General features: G+C 52.3%; 2 protein-coding genes across 4 annotated transcripts; one reads left to right on the forward strand and one right to left on the reverse strand.

Moving 5' to 3' along the window:
• The first annotated feature begins 555 nt into the window (after window positions 1-555).
• On the forward strand, window positions 556-5,917 carry LOC105555022 (CTP synthase 1-like). The gene is made up of 7 exons (XM_012001706.1): window positions 556-595; window positions 1,946-2,042; window positions 2,754-2,809; window positions 2,892-2,988; window positions 3,546-3,690; window positions 4,245-4,338; window positions 5,747-5,917. Exons 2-6 carry the CDS (start codon window positions 1,955-1,957, stop codon window positions 4,327-4,329), a joined length of 471 nt encoding a protein of 156 aa, XP_011857096.1. The 5' UTR covers window positions 556-595; window positions 1,946-1,954; the 3' UTR covers window positions 4,330-4,338; window positions 5,747-5,917.
• Window positions 5,918-9,896: 3,979 nt separating this feature from the next.
• Window positions 9,897-15,492, reverse strand: SLFNL1 (schlafen-like 1). 3 transcript variants are annotated; one of them, XM_012001709.1, is made up of 7 exons: window positions 15,268-15,460; window positions 14,590-14,661; window positions 13,952-14,504; window positions 12,841-12,846; window positions 11,667-12,182; window positions 11,266-11,409; window positions 9,897-10,256 (listed from the first exon to the last, which is right to left on the reverse strand). In XM_012001709.1, exons 3-7 carry the CDS (start codon window positions 14,384-14,386, stop codon window positions 10,134-10,136), a joined length of 1,224 nt encoding a protein of 407 aa, XP_011857099.1. In that variant the 5' UTR covers window positions 14,387-14,504; window positions 14,590-14,661; window positions 15,268-15,460; the 3' UTR covers window positions 9,897-10,133. The 3 variants fall into 3 exon arrangements, with proteins under 3 accessions (XP_011857099.1, XP_011857097.1, XP_011857100.1); XM_012001707.1 differs by having other exon boundaries at window positions 13,952-15,492; XM_012001710.1 differs by lacking the exon at window positions 12,841-12,846 and having other exon boundaries at window positions 11,667-12,008; window positions 13,952-15,492.
• Between the last annotated feature and the right edge of the window lie 5,084 nt (window positions 15,493-20,576).

Genomic DNA, 20,576 nt, shown 5'->3' on the forward strand with positions numbered 1-20,576 from the left:
TAGGTTATGCCATTAGTTTTAATTTCCCCATTTTGTACTGATTGACTTTCCAGAAAGAGTTATACTTAATGGAAAAAAAATCAACTGTGTGTGGGCTGAGCATTTTATGTATTAAAAATGCTATTTATTGCCGGTCTGGTGGCTTGCACCTGTAATCCCAGTACTTTGGGAGGCCAACACAGGAGGATTGCTTGAACCCAGCTGTTTGAGACTAGCCTGGGCAATATAGCCTTTGTCTGTCCAAAACACGAAAAAACATTAGCTGGATGTGGTAGTGTGCCCCTGTAGTTTGACCTTCTTGGGAGGCTGAGGCCGGCGGATTGCATGAACCTGGGAGTTCAAGGCTGCAGTGAGCTCTGATGGCACCACTGCACTCCAGCCTGGACAACAGTGAGATCTCGTACGGGGATGAGGTCAGGGGGATGCTTTTTTCAGTATTTATTATAATCAATGATCTTAAACTGAGGAGGGAAGTTGTGTTTAGAGCTTAGCAATGAAACTATTAATCACTTTTGTTTGTAACTGTTTTCATAAGTATTTTGGTATTTCAGATGCCAATTCTACAGAGTTTGACCCTACGACCAGTCATCCTGTGGTGAGTCAAGTGTTTGAACCTCCACAGGGCTTAGAAGGGTGTGGAGGGGGCATTTATGAACGTGATTGATGATTAGAGACAGGATGTGAGACCGCTTGAGTCCATCCCAAAGAACCCTGAGATAGGAAAAAGTTTTCGTTTTCATTACGTAATTCCTCCCTAATCTTTCCAATTGACCACAGCAAGTTTTTAAGACAGATACCAGCCCAGGAAACTGGAGGGGATTCCTGATTAAAATTATTCTCCATCCCTCCTCCCCTCAACTCCTAGAACACGGTGTAGATACTAATATGAGAGCCTGCATGTGTGCTTACTGTGTGCTAACTGCTGCTCTCACTGCTTTCATCTGTCTATTACATATTAATTCATGGGATCCCCAGCCACAGTCCTGGGAGAACTGCTGGGATGGAGCACTGGTTGGCTTAACCGTATCCAAAGCTCTTCCGGGCTGGCGTACCTTGCATTGGATTTCACGCCAAAGGCCTATGGCATTCTCAGCCCGCTGTACTGTTACGCACATGGAGGAGGGATGATGCCTTTATTCACCTTTGAATTCTCAGACCAGGGTGACAGGGATGTAAAGGAAAGGGCACTTATTTACGTTTTTCAGCATTCAGCAAATGTGGATGCGTACTATGTGCTGGGACTGCCCTTGTCACCGAGGACACTGTGCTAAATGGACACTGTGCTAAATGAGATGGACAAGGTTCTTGATCTCACGGCACTTAGATAGCATCACTGTGTGTTTGTTGACCTGAAATTGAACTTTGCAGATACTAAGGCCTCAGGAGTGGACCAGCAGATATTTTGCAGCATGGGGCTTTGGGGTCGGGAAGAGCAGGGCACAGAGAGCCTGGAGGTCAGAAGGTGCCTGGGAACGCTGGGCTGAGAGGTGGACTGGGCCATCAGTGTATGGCCCACCCGGTCCTCAGATGCTTGCTAAGCTGCAGGGTGCTAACTCTGCATCACTTGCCTTTGAGCAGTCATCGGGCTAGCTGGGATGATGACAGACATGTTATGACACATCCAGTCTGTGTCTGTGCTACTGTATCAGTCTTTCTGAGGATGTGATGTTTACTGTCCACAGTGCTGGGCCGGGACTAGCCCGAGGAGGGGCTGCTGTGGTCCTGTCTGCAGATCAGGAGGACAGGCTGAAGGACAGAGCCTCCACCCAACCGAGGTTACAAATGCCAACTGGGAGGCATTTTCTCCTGTGACAAAACGTCTCATAAGGAAAGCCTGGAGAATTAGAGCCTACTCACAAGCCTTTGCCACCCACTCAGCCAGGGAGGTTTCTCTCTAGCGGAAGCAGAGTTCTGTAGTTGGTGTCTGTTTTCTGAACATCTCCAGGTCGTAGACATGCCAGAACACAACCCAGGGCAGATGGGCGGAACCATGAGGCTGGGCAAGAGGAGAACCCTGTTCCAGACCAAGAACTCAGTCATGAGTAAGAGCTGCCTCGCGCTGGCCCAGCCTTTGGCTCTGCGCGCCCAGGACTTGTCTTAGGGTGGTGCCGTGGCTTCGAGGAGCAGGCTGGCTTTTTTTTGTTTCATTCTTGCTTTTGAAGTTCTTTCTTTCCTCTCTTATTCATACCCTTTTAGGATGCACTGTAATAGCCATAGAAGCAGTGTGGGTCTTAGAAACGCCACTGGCAGTGCAGTCAGACTCCCAGGCATGGGCGCCTCAACTCAGTGAGGCAGTGAGGTTACATTCATCCTTATTGGTTACTTTCCTATTAAGACCAGCCATATAAATTGCTGATGTTTGGCAATTTTTGTCACACAAAAATGGCAATTTCATATGATTCAGCCTAAGTAGATTCTGTTCTAATAATGCCGTTTCATGCATCCTGGTTTGCTTTCCAAGGCAGTTTTCTAGCAGCAGAGTGCCCATGGTTTGCACTCACATGCTTGAAGGTGGTGGTGAGAGTCTTGTTTCTGTTATGGCTTTCTTTAGTGTTGTCAGAAAGAGTCAGAAGCCCAAGAATTAGTGTAAACTGTGCTGTTAAGAGCAGGTGACCTTAGCAGATTCATAGAAATAGCCCTCAAAAGACTTGGCTGTGTAGATGCTGAAAAGTAAAGTGGGAAGGAGGATGTCTTTGTGAATGCATCATCCTGTGAGATAAAGTTCTCTACATGCAGCCCGTTTGTTTTGCCAGGGAAACTCTATGGAGACGCAGACTACCTGGAAGAGAGGCACCGGCACCGATTTGAGGTGAGGATTCCAGCTTGCTCCTGGTACTCTGGAAAGACCGTGAGCTGAGAGACCAGCAGAATTATTGTTCATGCCTCAACAGGTGAATCCAGTCTGGAAAAAGTGTTTGGAAGAACAAGGCTTGAAGTTTGTTGGCCAAGATGTCGAAGGAGAGAGAATGGAAATTGTGGAGTTAGAAGGTGATTATTCGGGCAGTTTTATTTAATGGAAAACTTAGTAAAGTTTTCTTGGCATATGGGAAAATACAAAAATGTTATCTTGTTGCTCCTGACCTAACAGAATTAGGAAGCAGCACTGTCTCATGAGGGAAGGGGTCTTGATAAACATGGGGTCTGGACCCTGGAAAGTTCTTTCTGGTACATGGCCTTACTCAGGGAACCATTTAACTTCTGGCCGCAGTTTCTCCTTCTCCAAAATGCTTGGAGTTGGTACTAAAGCCGCTTTAGCCCTCTCCTGAACCGCAAGACCTCAGTCTATAGAAGTCCCGGGAGCCAGGGTCTGGGATGGGACTCTGGACAGGAGGCCTTCAGCCAGGAGGGGACAGCACAAGCAGTGCTGGAGAAAGGGTGTCAGATCACTCATGCTTTGAGGTTACCTTTACCTAAATTGAAATGAGAAAGTCATTTTCAGATTATTTTAGGGCCTATGGAAACAGGAAACATTTAAGCAGATTTTGTTCTTTTGCACTTTGTGCATAACCTTCACAATGAAGCTGTTTCTTTTGAGTCTGTTTCAGATCATCCCTTTTTTGTTGGTGTTCAGTACCACCCTGAGTTCCTGTCCAGACCTATCAAGCCCTCCCCACCATACTTTGGCCTCCTCCTGGCCTCTGTGGGGCGGCTCTCGCATTACCTCCAGAAAGGCTGCAGGCTCTCACCCAGGTAGGTGCACTCTTTGCTTCAGTAATCCATTCGTCTTCTCTAGTCCTCTAGGTGGTCGCTGATTCATTACAGCAAAATGTCACAGTCAGTCATAAAAAAAAAAGCCACAGGCGCCTGGGGTGAAAGTTTCCTCTCCTTTTCCGGAGCTTTCTCACGGTGCTTCCCTGGCGTGTTGGCCAGGTCCCCTTTCTGCAGCATCTGAGCTCTGGTGGTACTGACCAGATCACACTTGGCGTAGGACCCTCTGGTCCATGTTAAGGGGAACTAGTTTTTCCTGGGAAGTAAGCCACAACCCGGGGAGGTTTATGTCCCATTGCCACCTTTATCCAGAACCAGTACTCAGAGTTGGTGGTAGGGTGTGTGACTGAATGTATATCTTTTGTAGCTAGAAGAAGGAAATCCTTCTGTAGTTTCATACTAAATATGTAGCAAACAGTCTTTCTAATTCCTGCCATGTGCAGACAAGTGTCCCTGTAGGAACTGTGGCTGTAAAAACAGGGACGTAAAGTGAGTTTTTGGTGGGAGATGATGCATAAACCATCTGAATTCTACAGGGACACCTACAGTGACAGAAGTGGAAGCAGCTCCCCTGACTCTGAAATCACCGAACTGAAGTTTCCATCAATAAATCATGACTGATCTTGTAGTGTAAGTGCTATTTTAAAGTTTTAGTTTTTTAAAAAAAATGGTGATGGCACATTGTGATTGCAAGAATATCGTGGAAGTTTAGGGCTGAAAATTTTTACCTGTCAGGAATGATAGTGGTGAGGTCTTGAATATAATCCATAGGTTGAGAGAGAAAAGAAAGAAAGGAGTGAGGTCAGTGCGGGTATCAAATGGGCAGTCCTTCCTTCACATTGCCGTGCACCTCCCAGTCCTGCCCTGGGGATGACAGCTTGGGGAGCACGGTCACTGGGCAGTTGTCTCAATACTGATTACTACATTCTGGTGCCAGTCTGACCAGTTCTGGGGCCGGGGGTGGGGAGGGTCTGAATTCTTAGGCCCTATTGTTTGACGTAGCTAAAAATTTGGAGATTTTGAAGGAAGAGACAGATATGACAGTGTGGCACTTGTCATTTCTGCAGAGCCTCAGGTTTTCATCAGGAAGTACTTTAAAACTGACACTGCTTAGAGAACAGTTTTTTGTTGATTGCTGCTTATTCTGGAATTCCTTCAAAGTTGGAACAATTGCCAAACAGACGTCAAATGTTTGCCTTTTAAGTGACAAGACTTGTAGGTTCATAAAGTGCAGTAACTGTGGGCACCATCACGAAACGTAAATGTCCTCTAGGATAACTGTGTGGACCGTGTTGGCAGCAGTACGCGTTCTGCTGGTGAGGTATCAAATGAGGAAGTGTCAGTTGGGAATCTGGGGTCTGGAAGGAGAACCAGGGGTATGGGTGTGGCCCCACCGCTCCTGCCCTAAGGCCTGGGCAGGGGGACCTCCCTGAATCCTGCACACAGTGTGTTCATCACCAGTGGGTCTCTGGTGCTGGGTCCGTGCCGGTCTGATCTGCTGATCACAGCTGTTTCCCTCCTGCCTTGGTTGGTTGACCCCTGTCCTGGGATAGCCTAAATAGGTGGTGGGTAGCATGAGAAGTTAGTGACAGGAGAGCCTGTGTGCTAGGTAAGCGTTGAACACAGATGGACTCATGAACCCTCTGACCAGGGGGTTTGCTATAGGCTGTTTCACAGTCTAAGGAGCTGGTGTAACAAGAATTGTTACCAGTAAAGGAGGCAGATATTTGGTCTGTTACATGGAATTCTGACTGCCTCGCAAGTGGAGAATTGCCCAGTAGTGACACTGTGATGAGGTGCAGTGGAGAAAAAATGCTTGCATTGGGTGGTTGTAGAAGTCGATGTGTGAGGTCTTGAAAATGTGATTCTGTAGGAATTATAAATGTAGTGTCTAATTATTCCTATTAGGCTCCTTCTACTGCTCTGCCATGAAAAACAGGCTTCGTTTCCCAGGGCAGCTGACTAGAAATTCTAACTTTTCTACTTTAATGTACATCATATAATTCCCACTTTTTTTTTTTCTTTTTCTTTTAAACAGGGATGATTCTTCAGGAGACCCTTCAGACTTGGGTAGAGTTTACAGCTCTGACTTTACACTCGGCTTTGGACACTTTCTTTAAATTATGTTTTTATTAAGATTATTTTATTATGCGGAAAGGTATTTGGGAAACTTGTCACTTGCATGTCCCATCATGTGTACTGGCTCCTCCGTGGTGTCTGCCTGTTGCGTGACACTCTCCTTGCAGTTCTTGAGTTGCGGCAGACATCGGGATGGGAACTGATGGTGGGTGGGGCTGCAGAGTGCCCCATCGGTCACCTGGTTTCTCAACTACCTCGCGTCATTGCAGATGCTAGCGCGTTGCCTGTTGCTTTCCCCTGGATGCCTAGACCGTTATAAAGTGTGCCACATGGACTTACTGAGCATGGAGAGAGGATTTTAGCTAGGATTTGAACACTTGGTGCTGGGAACCTCAGGGTTTTGCTTGCCACTAAGCCATGAAACCAGAGACAAAATCTCTATACTGCCCTGAGTTGGGGGGATTCTCAGTGCCAACTGTGGCTGGTCCTCGTCATCCAAAGGGACGATCAGTTTGGTGTCACATGAAACACCAAGATGTCTGTCTCTGAAGCGTGATTTTAAAATCCCCATGCCTGTGGCTGCGCTTCCTGTTGCTAGGGCTGGGAAACACTCCTTGCATCAAGGGGTCACTTACAGAACAGAGTCTTTTGGGGAAACTTCCTCTAAAACCCTCTCATATATAGACAGCTTTGACTCGAGGGTACGTTTTTCTTCCAGGATGGTGTTACTGCAGTTGAAAGGGCAATATGAAGTTATTTTCTTAATGTGACCTAACAATAGGCACAGCTATGTGCTCCTATATTCTGGCCAGACTCAATGTGTACTCTAACTTAAGAAATAAATAAATAATGCAGAACAAGAGACGTGCTTTGCTTCTCATTCTGTTTATGTCATTGGCCAGATGGGAAGCGTCTGAGCATGGTGCTGGTGTGCCTGTGTGCGGTCACCTGAATTGTCAGTGCCGGGTACTCCTGCAGGTGAGCAGCCTTGAGTCAGCAGACGACCTGAGAATTTGTTTAAAAACTAAGAAATGAGGCTTGCTTTTTAATAGGAACCAGAATTTTTCATAAAGCTTCAAATACGGGTTCTCAGCATGTAGAGCGAGATGAAAAGGTGCATGGGTGCTGTTTATACTGCTTCATGACTGAGAAAGGGGAGGGATAAGCATGGTTTAGGAAGGTGGTCGTCTCCTCTGCCAGGCACTGGATGTGGGTACCCCATATACACAGCCAGTGAGCCGCGGGCCAGACTGTCTTCACCAGCAGAACTGCTTGTTATGGTACTTTGAATGAGGCTGATCGAGCATAATTCTAACCTCTTCTCCCACCTGGTGGTACCAGAAGATACTCTTCATTTTAAATTTTATTTATTTTTTGAGTCAGGGTCTCACTCTGTTGCCCAGGCTGGAGTGCAGTGGCACAAGCACGGCTTGCTGCAGACCTCCTGGGCTCTTAAGATCCTCCTGCCTCAGCCTCCCAAGTAGCTGGGACTACAGGTTCACGTCACCATGCCAAGCTAATTAAATTTTTTATATATAGAGAGAGAGAGACAGGGTCTCGCTGTGTTGGCCAGGCTGGTCTTGAACTCCTGGCCTCAGGGCGATCCTCACACAGTGCAGGGATTACAGACATGAGCCACCGCACCTGGTCAGTAGTCTTTTTTTTTTTTTTTTTTTTTTTTTTTTTTTTTTTGGGATGGAGTCTGGCACTGTTGCCTGGGCTGGAGTTCAGTGGCGTGATCTCGGCTCACTGCAAGCTCCACCTCCTAGGTTCAAGTGATTCTACTTGCCTCAGCCTCCCAAGTAACTGGGATTACAGTTGCCTGCCACTACGCCCGTCTAATTTTTTTGTATTTTTAGTAGAGATGGGGTTTCAGTATGTTGGCCAGGCTGGTCTCGAACTCCTGTCGTGATCTGCTCATCTCGGCCTCCCAAAGTGCTGGGATTACAGGTGTGAGCCACCGCATCTGGCCCTTTTTTTTAAAAAAACATTCCCCAAACTGAGGGTCTAACATGCCGATTGGTGACGTCATGGCTCCCCACAATGGTTGGGTGTGCGGGTGGTGTGAAAAAGCCTCCCAGTAATTATGTTCCTGCCCCTACGTTTAAGATCACTTTGATCAGTTGTCAAGTGCTGGCCACAGATGTAAGGTTTCTAAGAAAAGAGATCCCAAATGACTCTCCAGGGCTTGCAAACCCCAAGCAGCCCCGCCAGCCTGCCTGTGGCAGACAGGATAGGGCTGAAGCTGGATTTACAGGAGGGCAACCTATGCCCAGTGTTTACTGACCCGTCCCCGGAGGCTTCTCCCTGGTGGGGAGGAAAGCTGGTCACATTCCTCATTCCTTTCTTAATGTGACCTAACAATAGGCACAGCTATGCGTAACTTCCCTTCAGTAACTTCCTTCAGTCCAGGGGGTCTGGGCAGGTTCTTAGCAGTCCGGAGCAGCTGGGCTGAAGCCTGACTTCACCCTTCCTTTGTAGAAATCTGCTGTTTTCCCCCCAAAAACATTTCCAAGGATTGTGGTGCCTGGACTAGTGTTTAGCAATGGTATCGGGACTGTGGAAGGTGCTCAGAAACGCCAGTCCTCCACCTTCTTGAGTAACACATTTGTATAGTTTTCAAGCAGCCTTGGTGACCTTGGGGCAGCTTGGGGGGTGAGCAGCAGGAGTCTGGGAACCTGCCACAGTATAGGTGTCCGTGATCACACTGGTCCCTAGAACCAGCATGAATGGCAGCTGAGGCAGGGGTTGTGTGCTCTTTGCTAAGTGGGAAAACCAGGTCTCAGAGCAGTTGTGATGGCCCAGGAGATGTCACCTGGCTGGTGAGCGGAGGGGCTGGGGGTTCCAAAGTTCTCATCCGTATCTGCTCTGTGGATATGGCCAGGGGTCTCAAGTTTTAGGAGATAACTGACGTGTGTTCTATGGAACACCGGTCCTGTGAAATGCCCTGTTCAACACGGTTTGGTGATTTTCTGGTGGCTCAGACCCCAAATTTAGGAGTATCCTTAATTGTCTCACCAGCAGGTATTTATTGGGTGTCTACCACATGCCAGCCATACCCAAACCCCTGTCCCCCAGAGCAGCTATTTAGTGGGGGAAACACCAAATACAAGCTACAGAGTATGGCAGTTCATAGATGGAGACCAAGGGTGGAAGTGAGCAGGGGAGTGGCAGTGCTGGGAGGTGGTGTCTTTAAAATAGGATAGGTGGGAAATTAAGCATGGACTTGAAGGTGGAATCAAAGGAAACAGGCTAGCACAGAGGCCCGAGGCAGGAGTGCAAATGAAACACGTTGGTGGGCATGGCTGAAGTGGCTTGCACAAGGGGCGGAAGACATTGAGGTGGGGTGGGCTAGGTCGTGGAGAACCATGCAGGCCATCGTTTGGGCTTTGCTCTTGAAGTGGAGATTTTGGAGGGCTGTGGGCACAGGCGCAGCATGAGTGTGATCAAACTGGTTTTACAGCCTCTGGCTCGGCTGGTGGAGACAGCAGGAGAAACCAGAGGCAGGAAGCCGCAGGAGGAGTCTGGTTTTGTTTGTTTTAAGCTAATGGTCTTACTGGACCAGAGGGGTCTTGGAAAGGAACTGAAACCCTTAGTGTGAGGTGCTGCCCTGTGCCACAGCTGGCATAGACACAGGGCACTGGCCTGATGGTGACAAAATGCCCCTGCCCCCGGCCATTGTCACTGTCTTATAGATGAAGAAACAAGCACAGAGGCATAGCACTGGTCTTTAAGACACAGCTGGACTGGAGTGTGAGGCTGGGCTCCCTGCCTTTCTGGTCTGTTCTCTGCCTCCTGGACAGAGGTGGGCTGGGCCTGGGACTCATGACCCTGCAGCATCTGACCGGCTGACCAGTGTCCTAGAAAGAACCATTCTTGTCCCAGGTGCATGTAATTTATTAACGGAGCTTTGACAATCACAAGTTCCAGCAAGTCAGGGGTGGGGGCTGCAGGGTGGCCTCTTGCCCTGTAACCACAGTCACCAAATATGCCTCGCCATCTGTGAGGGGCTTTCCTGGAACGACAGATTCCCTTCTGGCACTGTCCAGCCAGCTGGAGTCACAGGCCTCAGCCTGGGCCAAATGAGCGTTTTAGGGAGAGGGACAATCCACGTTCTTTCTAAAAGAAAGGTCGTTAGGGGACAGGCCTGAGAGCAATTTCTTGGCTACACAGACTGGGGGCTGTCAGGGTTGAAGCCACATGGGCTCCTGTGTCATGTTGAAGGAGCCCCTGTCCGCCTCTCAGCAGCCTGCATGGGCTTTACTGGGTCGGCCTTAGGCTCAAACAGGAAATTCCTGGGTCTCAGGTGGAGAGCGCCGCGCCATCCTGCCTGTTCTCCAGGGCCCTCACAGGACACAGCAGGTGCAGGACATAGGCCCGTGCTGCTGCAGCTGCTGCTGGAGCTGCTCCTTCTCCATCGTCAGCACCTTCACCCTCTCTTCCAGCTTGCCCAGCTCCACCAGCCACCTCTGAGGGGACATGGGAAAAGCATGTGGCCAAGCCCACCTGGTCTTGGGCCTGTCCATCCTCCCCTCCACCTGAGGCCGAACTGAGGGAGGAAGGGAAAGCCCGGGAGCCTGGGAGCTTTCTCAGCTAGGGGGAAAGTCAGGCCCCTTGGCCTGCTGCCACCTTCAACCAGGAAGGTTGAAAGCTGCCGGCTGCCAACCCTGGAAGGGAGCCTCCTGCATGCTGGGCAGGCCATGTCCCTCCTCACTGTTGGCCCTCTTGTCCTCCATTCTCCGTTTCCCTCTTGAAAAAGCTCTTCCTTGGGACTGTGTCCTGCCCCCTCCACCCCTTTAGGGCCTCCCCTAAAATGCAGTGTATAGTCCTTGGGGTTTTCTGGTGATGGCTCAACATTCTAATCTCCCTGCTGTCTCAGCCACTCACGATCGAGTGCGTTAACTGCCCAAGTAGAGGGTGAGGGGTTTCAGGCACCTCTGAACTGAAAAGGGGATACTGCATAGATTTTTTTTTTTTTTTGAGGTGTCTTGCTCTGTCGCTCACGCTGGAGTGCAGTGGTGCAATCTCGGCTCACTGCAATCTCTGCCCCCGGGATTCGATCGATTCTCCAGACTCAGCCTCCCGAGTATTTGGGACTACAGTTGCCTGCCACCATGCCCGGCTAAGTTTTATATTTTTAGTACAGACGAGGTTTCATCATATTGGCCAGGCTGGTCTCGAACTCCTGACCTTGTGATCTGTTCGCCTCGTCCTCCCAAAGTGCTGGGATTACAGGCGTGAGCCACTGAGCCCAGCCACTGCATAGATTTTTAAAAAGAGAGGGCCTGGGCCTCTTCCCACCAGCTGCCTACCAAGTGGAATATGGAATGTGGTGTGATTTTAATCCAACCCCTTGGGTTAAACGGGGTGATGCAGGGCCCAGGGAACCATGGTGGCTTGCCCTGGGCTGCTCTGTGTGACTGAAGGGGCCTGGGGTCAGCTTCGCCCCACCCCACCCACTGGCCTCAGCTTCCGTACCTGCCTGCACCACTCCTGGATGGCGCTGGCGGACAAGGGGCCCTGGATGCTCCCGTCGCGCCGCAGAAACACCTCCCCCTGGTCTGTCTGGTAGAGTTGCGGCTGGCTCTGGGCCTTGGGGGTGTGCACGGTCAGGCGGATCACCTTGGGAGGGGCAACAGCAGCTCTGGAGGCGCCACCCTTCGCAGTCGGCAGCCCCCATCCTGCCAGGCCGCTCAGCATTGCTCACTGATTCCTTAGGGCAGGCCGGCAGGGCTGGCACAAGGGCCATTACCAGCCTCTTCTCCTGTGGCCCCCAGTCCCGTCCCTGCCCCAGCACTGCCTGGCAGGAGCGCAGGCCATCGTCTTATTGAGTGATGACAGATGACAGGCCTGGAGGCCCTCCTGTCCTGCAGGCTTACCTTGAGGGGGACATTGGTCTCCGAGGTGCTGATCACAGGGACGAAGGTCAGAGTGTAGGCATCGGGAAAGACCTGAGGCTTGAAGCCCTGCAGGATGGAGTCCACCAGCAGGCGTGCGCGGTCCTCGTCACGGTGGCTGCAGCGGATGCCCCGCACCAGGCCGCTGTCCTCCACTCCCACGAGCAGGCTGCCGCCCTCGCTGTTGAGGAAGGCGCACACATAGCGCCGCACGTGGTGCTTGAAGGCCAGGCTCAGGTACTCGCCGCTGCCCCGCTTGAACTCCATGTTGCGGGTCTCGCTGCCCAGGAAGGCACCCTGGAAGAGCTGGTCCTTGCCCATGATCTCGTGGTGCACAATGGCACTGTCGGAGCACACGCCACTGGGCCGGCCCTGGCAGCTCTGCAGCTGCCAGGCCTGGGGCCTATCAGGCAGCGTGTGTGTAGGCCAGGCGGGCAGCGGGACGCCAGAGCCTGGGTTGGGGCCAGGGCTCAGGCCACTGTCCTCCTCCTCCTCCTCCTAGGGTGGGAGTCAAGAATGAGTGTATGAGTGTAAGGGTCAAGCCAGAAAATGGGAGCCCTGACCTTGAGAAGGACTGCAAGAACCCCCCATCCGGCCCCTGCTGTGGCCTGACTCTCATGGGCATCCTGATGCCCTTCACCAGGCTGAGGGGCCTGGTTCTGCCCACCCTCCTGCAGCCGAGGCAGGAAACCCTGCTGGATTGAGGGTTCCTGTCAGCGCTCCTTTCCCTGCCGAGCTGGGCCCTTCCCAGGTGAGCTGTGGGATGCCTGGTGGGGAAGAAGAGATTTCTGCTTCCCAGGGCTGGGTGCTGGGACACGTGTGGGCCCATTTTTTCTTACTTGGGTTGCAGACAGGCCCCTGAGGCCCAGAGCCAGATCATTCCAGCACGTATCTCAGCACCCTGTGACAGAGCTGCAGGACCCTGAATGGAGAGGGACTCCCAGGTACCCACCCACTTCCTGATTTCAAACCTTTGCCCACTACTTTCTGGGCTATTGACAAGTCCACCCTAATCTCCACTTCCTTCTGCGCCTCCGGAATCACCTTTCGTGGTTTGGGCTCTGCTCGAGGGCTCGGTGTGAGCCTCCTTGGGGCCACTTCCTAGTCTGGGCCTCCCCAGCCAGCCCCTCTCTGACCTCCCTGCTTCCAGGCTCACCCTTTCCTGTCAACAACCCTCCTTAGTGACGCTAACTTCAAGGCAGATTGTTACTCCTCACAATCCTTTCATGAGCATGGGCTGGGGTGAGGAGACCAGGGCACCTCCCTACCAGCCCTGCAGCTCCCCAGAGAAGTTGAATTGATCAGTCTTAGAAACAGGATAAACATCATACAAATGTGAAATTGAGTTGAAATGTAAGCCACAGAGCCTTTTAGTTCTGCAACAGTTTAAACACCATCATTTTCACACCAAAAGAAAAAGAAACCAAAATCACCTGTCTCGTGGAGTGACCTACCCTAACGTCCCATGTCCCACCCAGTAAAGCCAACGGTTCAGCCTTGCCTTGGATAGTCTTGGTGACCTGGCCCCTACCCTACCTTCTGGCCCAACTTCCTTCCTTAGCACCCCCTGCAGCCTTCAGTGGGAGCTCCAGGGCCACCAAATGGTTTGCCCTTCTGCAGACACCACAGTCCCTCTAAGTCCCCAGGTTCCTCTGCATATTCTGTGTCCCTGGCCTGGAATGTCCTCTCCCACAAGTTCCTGTCCAACGCCCTAAGTCCCAGCCTGGATTTCACTTCCCCTGTGAATCTGTCCCCAGAGAGCAGGGCAAACCTTCCTGTGTCCTCTCACAGCTCTGAGCGCAGCCACCTTGCAGCTCTGTGGGTGGCTGTCCGGCTCTGGCCACAGATGCAGGGCTCCTTGGGGCCTGGCTGGGCCTCTCATCCCTGCCTTAACTCCTGGCACAGAGGGGGTGTTCATGATTGTTAATTGAACAAATGAGTTGGGCCAAGGGGAAAATTAGGGCCCCTGTGTCTTCTAGGGTCTCCCAGGCCCAGAGGCTGGAATGTAAAAGGACCCAAGGAGGAGGCCCCCTCGTGGCCTTTCTTCACACAAGCATCAGGCTTGAGGCAAACTCAGTGTCTTTTCCAGAGAAAGCTGGCAGTACCAGTGACAAGCCATGGTCATTTGAGTAGCAGCCCCCAAGTTTGCAGATTTGTCCCTGCTTCCCCAGAGACACCCCTCCGTCCCCACTCTGCAGGCCACTCCCACCCAGAGTCTCTCCCTTGGGGTGAGGCTTTGGAGCTTGCTTGGGAAAAGTCCCACTTACCTCTCTGTGGCTGAAGGGCCCTTGGGCCTCACTCAATAGCAGCTCCTTCCCACGGGCTGCCAGCTCCTTGAGGATTAGGTGCTCCTCCAGGGCCGTCTGCAGGCGCCAGGGGAGGGAGGCGAGGGTGTCCCTGCGGACAGTCACCTGCACCAGCGCATAGGCCTTCCGCGGCCGCCTCACCACCTCGATGTGCTCCCGCGCCACCGGCATCTCCAGCCGCTCCAGGGTGTCTCGCAGCAGGCAGGCGAGCACCGGCACTGAGAACTGGGGGTTCAGATGGCCCACATAGAGAGTGTGCGCCGAGGGAGCCTCCTCGAGGTCAGAGTACTCGGTCAGGGACTGCTCTGTGGGGAGCTCCGGCAGGGACTCCTCACCCCAGGACTCCGTGAAGGGCTCTGACACCTGTGTTTGCACCGATCTCTTCATGGGGGTCATGGGAAGGCTCTCCCTGGGAAGGGGTTCCAGGATTCCTCACTGCTGGCTGCTTCTCCCAGGGTCTGTGTTTTCAGTGTGGCTTAAGGGCTCCCAGAGGACTCAGGGAGTGTCCCGGCTCCTGGGAGGCACACAGATTGGCAGAGGCTGGGTAGGGCCAGAGAGAGGGAGGGCAGAGGGCAAGCAGGAAAGGGCCTGCCACCCACCTGAGGCCTAGGATGGGAAAGCGGAGTCAGATGGACTGAGCAAGACACAGGGCCTGTGGGAAGACAGGGGATCTACCCAAAGAGTGGCAGAAGGGACCGGCACTCAGGTCTCTGAGAGCTCCACGATTTCAGTGGCCCCAGGGGTCCTGTCTTCCTTCCCCAACCCACTAGCTAGGGGCCTCCTAGGTACCCTCAGGGTTTCCTGCGTACCGGAAGGTCACTCCTGCCTCCAGGCAACAGAGAAACCCTTTAAAAAGGGCCTCCTGGAGAAGAGGCCTTAACCCAGGACTCTAAGGACTGGCTGGTGGCCCCACTGCAGCTTCTCTGCCTGCTCCAAAACCCAACATGAGACCATCGGGGGCTCTGAAACTAGGCAGCACTGGGGCAGAGGCTTTTAGAGCAGACGATCTCATGCTTTTCGGCACGCTGATGAAAGCTATGGCCTCTCAGAAAAATGGCCTTTACATATAAACATTTAACTTAAGGGGGCTCCTAGACCGTAAGAACTCCTAGTCTAGAATGAGTCCTCCATTTTTGGTCCAGAGAGCAGAGGTCAAGAGGAGCAGAACGAGGGTTAGAGTTGGGGCCCTGGCGCTCCCCACCCCAAGTCCAGGGAGCCTCTGTCCTGAGCTGTGCACATATGTGCACACACCAGCCCCTCTACTGCTCCCCACACACCCAGCCTGCATCTTCTCAGATGGAATCCTTGAGGCTGTCGGCCTGGCGGCATTCAGGTCAAACAGGAAGAGGAGGAGAGGAGAGGCCTATGACCTTCATGTCCTGGTGGCTCCTGTGGGAGCATGGGAGGTGCCTGCCCTGAGCTCCCATAGCCCCCCGACCCCGGCCGGTAGCTCTCAGGGCACTTGGAGGCCTGGCACAGGGACAGCCAGAACCAGGTTTATAGGAAGTGGGCGGGGCCTGCACAGCTACCTTTGTGATCTCATGAGGCTCAACAATGCCTTCTTGGCCAGCCACAGGCAGGCCGGGTGTGGGAAATCCAACAGGAAAACTCAGCTCCCTGTGGGCCCCGCCACACACTGGAAGCAGACCCAGTGGCCCACCCACCATGCAGTTTGGCTGTGGGACTCCCTTCCCCTGACAGCTTCCAGAATTCGAGAGCTGAAGACACTTCCCCCGCTCTGTGATGTCTCTGCAGGCCCCAGTTCCCATGCAGGTCATCTGTTGCCACCTCTTTCAGCGCTGCTGCCTAAAGCCTCCACCTCCCTCTTCAGTCACCAATCCCAGGCTCTACTGAGTGCCGACAGGGCCCTGCTGCTCCCAAGATGGAGCAGGAGGCACATGGTGGGCTCCAGGGCTCCCCCTGAGGCCAGGCCCTTCTCTGTGCTGGAAGCAGGCTGCTGTCCAGAAGAGCCCTGAAAAATAGGTCAGGCACAGCTATCTCTTTGGAAAGATGAGGTTGTTACCTGCTGTTTGAGAAACCAAGACATGGGGGACACACAGCCTTTATCAGCACAGGACTGACCAGTGCTCATCATTCTGCAGAAGGCCAGCAGCACTTGCCCACACTGCTTCTGAAAGCCCCGACTGGGGGCAGTAAGGACGGGGCCAGAGTTAGATGCTTCAACTAAGGAAGCTGTTTGACAGCGTAGAGAAGTTGCCTTCCTTGCAAGCAGCCTTTCCGAAGATGTTACCAAATGTTTGTTTCCTAGGCAGTAGTTTGGGTAGGGCACTCAAGAAGAGAGGCTATGGTGTGCAGGGAAGAGAGGGGCACAGGCCTCAACTGGTGGCAGTGTGAGGCTCTGGGGGGAGTGTGTTCGGTGCCCTCTCCTTGCCTGCCCAGGCAGCAGCCAGGTTGGACTCGGCTCTGTGTCCACAGCTCTTAGGGTTAGAGAATGAAGGCTCCAAGCTCCCCCTGCCTCACCCCCTCTCCCTCAAGCCTTTCTTGCCTCTGTCATCCGTGAGGTGTCCTCACAGCAACTGAGGCTATAGCTGTTTTGAGATGGCCAACTCAAGTCGTGTTGAACTGTGCAGACATAGCTGGCCAGGAGAAGCACCTTGACAGACGAAACACCTGAACAGGACCAGAGGCGTTCTCCCTACTTACCTAGAGGCCTTGCTATTGAGTGGCTGATCTGTATGACATTTCCCAAATTGACTTCAGTGCAGAAATTTTCCCCACTCTTCCTGGCAGTCTCTTTAAGCCACTGCATCACGTATTTCTCTGGTGCCTTTAACAGCCTTCTGTGAGCTGAATATCAGTTCTACTTCGTTTTGGAGATGGGGGTAAAAATTGTCTGACATGGTAAGCACTAAATACATTTATGAACCATCTTTTAAATACATAAATATAAGATAACGGTTATTTACAGTGTCTCTGGCTCTCTAGTATTGGGTCATAGTATTAGAAAGTATAGGTCCTCTGCAGGCAGCTCGAGGTGGTGGGTTCCGAGTTGGGGGCTAAGCAACCCCGCTAACCCTCTTGCTGGACGTCTGTGACCTCACTGACAAACCTCATTTTGAACTGAAGGAAAAAACCCTAGAATTTAAGCCTCTTTATGAATGTGAGGTGGGGCCCAAAGATGAGGGGCAGAGAGCTGAGCCGCTGTGGATGGCCTCTTTTCATGTTATCTGGACAGTGTCCACTGGGTGGCCCACATGGCCACAATCCCTGAACCCACAGCAGGGATGCCATCCCCTCTTCACAGCTCCCACGTCACAGTCTGTGCTGTTTGCCCAGGAAGGTTAGTCAAGGGGCAGAGGGATAGGGAAGAGGAATAAGCCCAGGCAGGTGCAGGAGAGAACAATGACGATCAAGAAGAGTGAACTCTGGGGAGGGGAGTTACAGATACAGCTTTTCAGGTCCTGGGACCCACATCACTCCAGCCTCCCTTGGTCTCAAGCCCTCCCCTGGTGTGCTGCCTTCAGCCTGAGGATCTCCACCTGGCTTCTGACAGGGCCCAGGCTCCAGCTGCTGCAGAGTATCTCTGACTTGAGTGGCTCCATCCTAGTGTCTGTGCCCTGGGTACTGTGGGCTGCCAGCCTCTGTGGGCACCTGCAGTCGCTTTGGCACTGCACAGAGCCACAGTTCTGATGCTCGGCTGTGACTGCCCCTGGGCTGGAGGCTGGAAGCTGTGGCGCTGCCCTGACGGACTGTGGTGGCAAGACCATGTCCAGTGACTCAGGGTACTTAGGTAAAGAGGCTGCAAAAAGCTGAGGGCTCCTGAGGGAAGAAGTGTCGGGACCCTTTTCTCAAGGTTTCCCACACTTTTCGTTTTGGTGGTAAAGAAGGAGGGATTCACCTTCAGGCTCTTCCCAACGAGGGAGTATAGCACCAGTGTGAGGGCAGGAACAGTGTGTCCATTTGGTCCACCAGTGCTACACCTCAGGGATCGATCTTAGGGAGTCCCACAAGACCCTCACAAAGAGTGTCTGGACAATGCGGTCCACGGCCAGGAGGCAGGGAGGAGCCATGGCTGGGGAGGGCAGAGTGTTCCAGAAAAATGCCCTGCCCTCTCATGGATTCGGCCTTAGGTGGGGCCTAGATCTCTGTTACCTCCCCAAGTGTTTGGTGTTTCCCTCCTGAGCTCAGGAAAGTCAGTATCATCTCCCTGTCCGAGCATTGAGGGTGAGCACGTGAAGCTGGTGCCACGAGACCTCTGTCACCTGTGCCTTTCCACTTGGTGGGCTACTGGACTGCTGGGGTTCATGGAACGGTCTCTCCAACACTGCAGCATGTGTGCGCTGGGTGTGTGAGTGCTGCTAATGATTCTGGGTCACTATTAGAAGGCCTGGCTTTTGAAACAATTTCCAAAGTTGAGGGTTTTTTTTTTTTTTTCCTTCTTAAACATTTAGTTTTGACCCCAGAGGTTATGGCAGTGTGAATAATCCTCTCCCTTCCTGCAGAACCTGACATCCGGTTACCTTTCTAGTTTTGTCTGGAAACCAGATAAAAGTATGTCAGCTGTTTCAGTGCAGCACTACTTATGGTAAACATGATTCCTAATTGTAAATTATCTGCACTTGGAGTTTTCTGTGTGAACTATAAACACTTGTTAAAAAGCCATAATGTTGGGCTTCCTATGTGTAATGACTCAGTTGGGTATGTGGCTTATGGGGTCCCTGAAAGCTGTGCCTCTTGAGTTGTTCAAAGAGATATGAGCTCCTTTGGGGAATGATGCCTCTAAGCCACAGTGAACCAACCCCCTTCTCCCTCATGTGTCTCATTCCTTTGTACCTGAGCTGTCACCTGGGCAACCAAGGAGAATAACTCCCATGACCGATAGATGACTGGAGGCTCTGCGAGGACTGCCCTCCTCCCCTGAAGAGGGCTGCTTCCTGCTGCCCTGCAGCCAGGCCATTTCCTGTCTGACAGCCTTCAAAGTAAATGCCACGCCCAGCGTAGCCTGCAGGGATCTTGAGTCTGAATGGTAGCTGGATCTGAGACAAAGGCCCATGGGAGGGAGTTGCAGGCAGGAGGACGTGTTGTACCCCTTAACAGCTATGGAATTAACCTCTGTAAGCACCTGTGAGATGGGGAAACAGTAGTTACACTATAGGACTGTTCTGAGTTTTCAATGGGATACTGTACAAAAACAACTCAGCACAGTGAGTTCTCAAAACAGTGCTCAGTAGTAAGTTATATACTCTTGACGAAAAGAGGGTAAGGTGGGGTGGGTGCCCAGCTTTGCAGCATGTCTGGCCTGCCTACATATGCCAGTGTCACCTTCAGTCCCTGTGTCTTGAGGCTCACATCTAGAAGTTTGTTGTTAGGGTTCAGCAAGGTACTTATTGGGAATACCCTGAATGAATAGCACAGTCTACAAGATCCCAGTGTTGGCTGGGTGTGGTGGCTCAGGCCTGTAATCCCAGCACTTTGCGAAGCCAAGGCAGGCGGATCACTTGAGGTCAGGAGTTCGAGACCAGCCTGGCCAACATGGTGAAACTCTACTAAAAATACAAAAAATTAGCCAGGCGTGGTGGCGGGCGCCTGTAGTCCCAGCTACTTGGGAGGCTGAGGCAGGAGAATCACTTGAACTTGGGAGGCGGAGGTTGCAGGGAGCCAAGATCGTGCCACTGCACTCCAGCCTCAGCGACAGAGTGACACTGTCTTAAAAAAAAAAAAGGCTGGGCGTGGTGGCTCAAGCCTGTAATCCCAGCACTTTGGGAGGCCGAGACGGGCGGAACACCAGATCAGGAGATTGAGACCATCCTGGATAACATGGTGAAACCCCGTCTCTACTAAAAAATACAAAATCTAGCCGGGCGAGGTGGTGGGCGCCTGTAGTCCCAGCTACTCGGGAGGCTGAGGCAGGAGAATGGCGTGAACCTGGGAGGCGGAGCTTGCAGTGAGCTGAGATCCGGCCACTGCACTCCAGCCTGGGCGACGGAGCGAGACTCAAAAAAAGGCTGGGCGCGGTGGCTCACAGCTGTCATCTCAGCACTTTGGAAGGCCGAGGCGGGTGGATCACGAGGTCAGGCGATTGAGACCATCCTGGCTAACACAGTGAAACCCCGTCTCTACTAAAAACACAAAAAATTAGCCGGGCATGGTGGTGGGTGCCTGTAGTCCCAGCTACTCGGGAGGCTGAGGCAGGAGAATGGCATGAACCCGGGAGGCAGAGCTTGCAGTGAGCCGAGATCGCGCCACTGCACTCCAGCCTGGGCGACAGCGAGACTCCATCTCAGACAAAAAAAGAAAAGAAAAGAAAATCCCAGTGTCAAGGAGTTGGTAGAAAATGAGGGCCTCAACTTGTTCGGCTGCCTTGACCCTGACTGTTTTACAGTGACCATGGTTAGAACCTCACAGTGGCCAAGTAGAAAAGATACTGTAAGTTAGTTATGATATTGGAACTTGTCACTGGTGAAAGCTGGAAGGGCCTTCACAAGTCTCCTCATGCAAATACCTCATAGCCAGATGGGCCCAGAGAAAGGAAATGACCCACCCAAAGCTTCCTGGCACATAGGTGGGCTGGCTAGAACCTCAGCCTTACAGTCAAATGCCTGCTTTGGCACTTCCTGCCTGTGTG

The sequence above is a fragment of the Mandrillus leucophaeus genome, unplaced genomic scaffold (genome assembly GCF_000951045.1).
Source record: "Mandrillus leucophaeus isolate KB7577 unplaced genomic scaffold, Mleu.le_1.0 Scaffold67, whole genome shotgun sequence".
Taxonomy (NCBI): domain Eukaryota; kingdom Metazoa; phylum Chordata; class Mammalia; order Primates; family Cercopithecidae; genus Mandrillus; species Mandrillus leucophaeus.

What these genes read in the sequence shown, in the direction of transcription:
- LOC105555022 (XM_012001706.1), top strand. Translation starts at nt 1,955, where the DNA reads ATGCCAGAACACAACCCAGGGCAGATGGGCGGAACCATGAGGCTGGGC. An exon ending in GGAAATTGTGGAGTTAGAAG is followed by an intron (nt 2,989 to 3,545) that starts GTGATTATTCGG and finishes AGTCTGTTTCAG; the next exon opens with ATCATCCCTTTTTTGTTGGT. An exon ending in GGCTGCAGGCTCTCACCCAG is followed by an intron (nt 3,691 to 4,244) that starts GTAGGTGCACTC and finishes TGAATTCTACAG; the next exon opens with GGACACCTACAGTGACAGAA.
- SLFNL1 (XM_012001707.1), bottom strand. Translation starts at nt 14,386, where the DNA reads ATGACCCCCATGAAGAGATCGGTGCAAACACAGGTGTCAGAGCCCTTC. An exon ending in AGACCAATGTCCCCCTCAAG is followed by an intron (nt 11,410 to 11,666) that starts GTAAGCCTGCAG and finishes GCCCCTCCCAAG; the next exon opens with GTGATCCGCCTGACCGTGCA. An exon ending in TCCAGGAGTGGTGCAGGCAG is followed by an intron (nt 10,257 to 11,265) that starts GTACGGAAGCTG and finishes ATGTCCCCTCAG; the next exon opens with AGGTGGCTGGTGGAGCTGGG.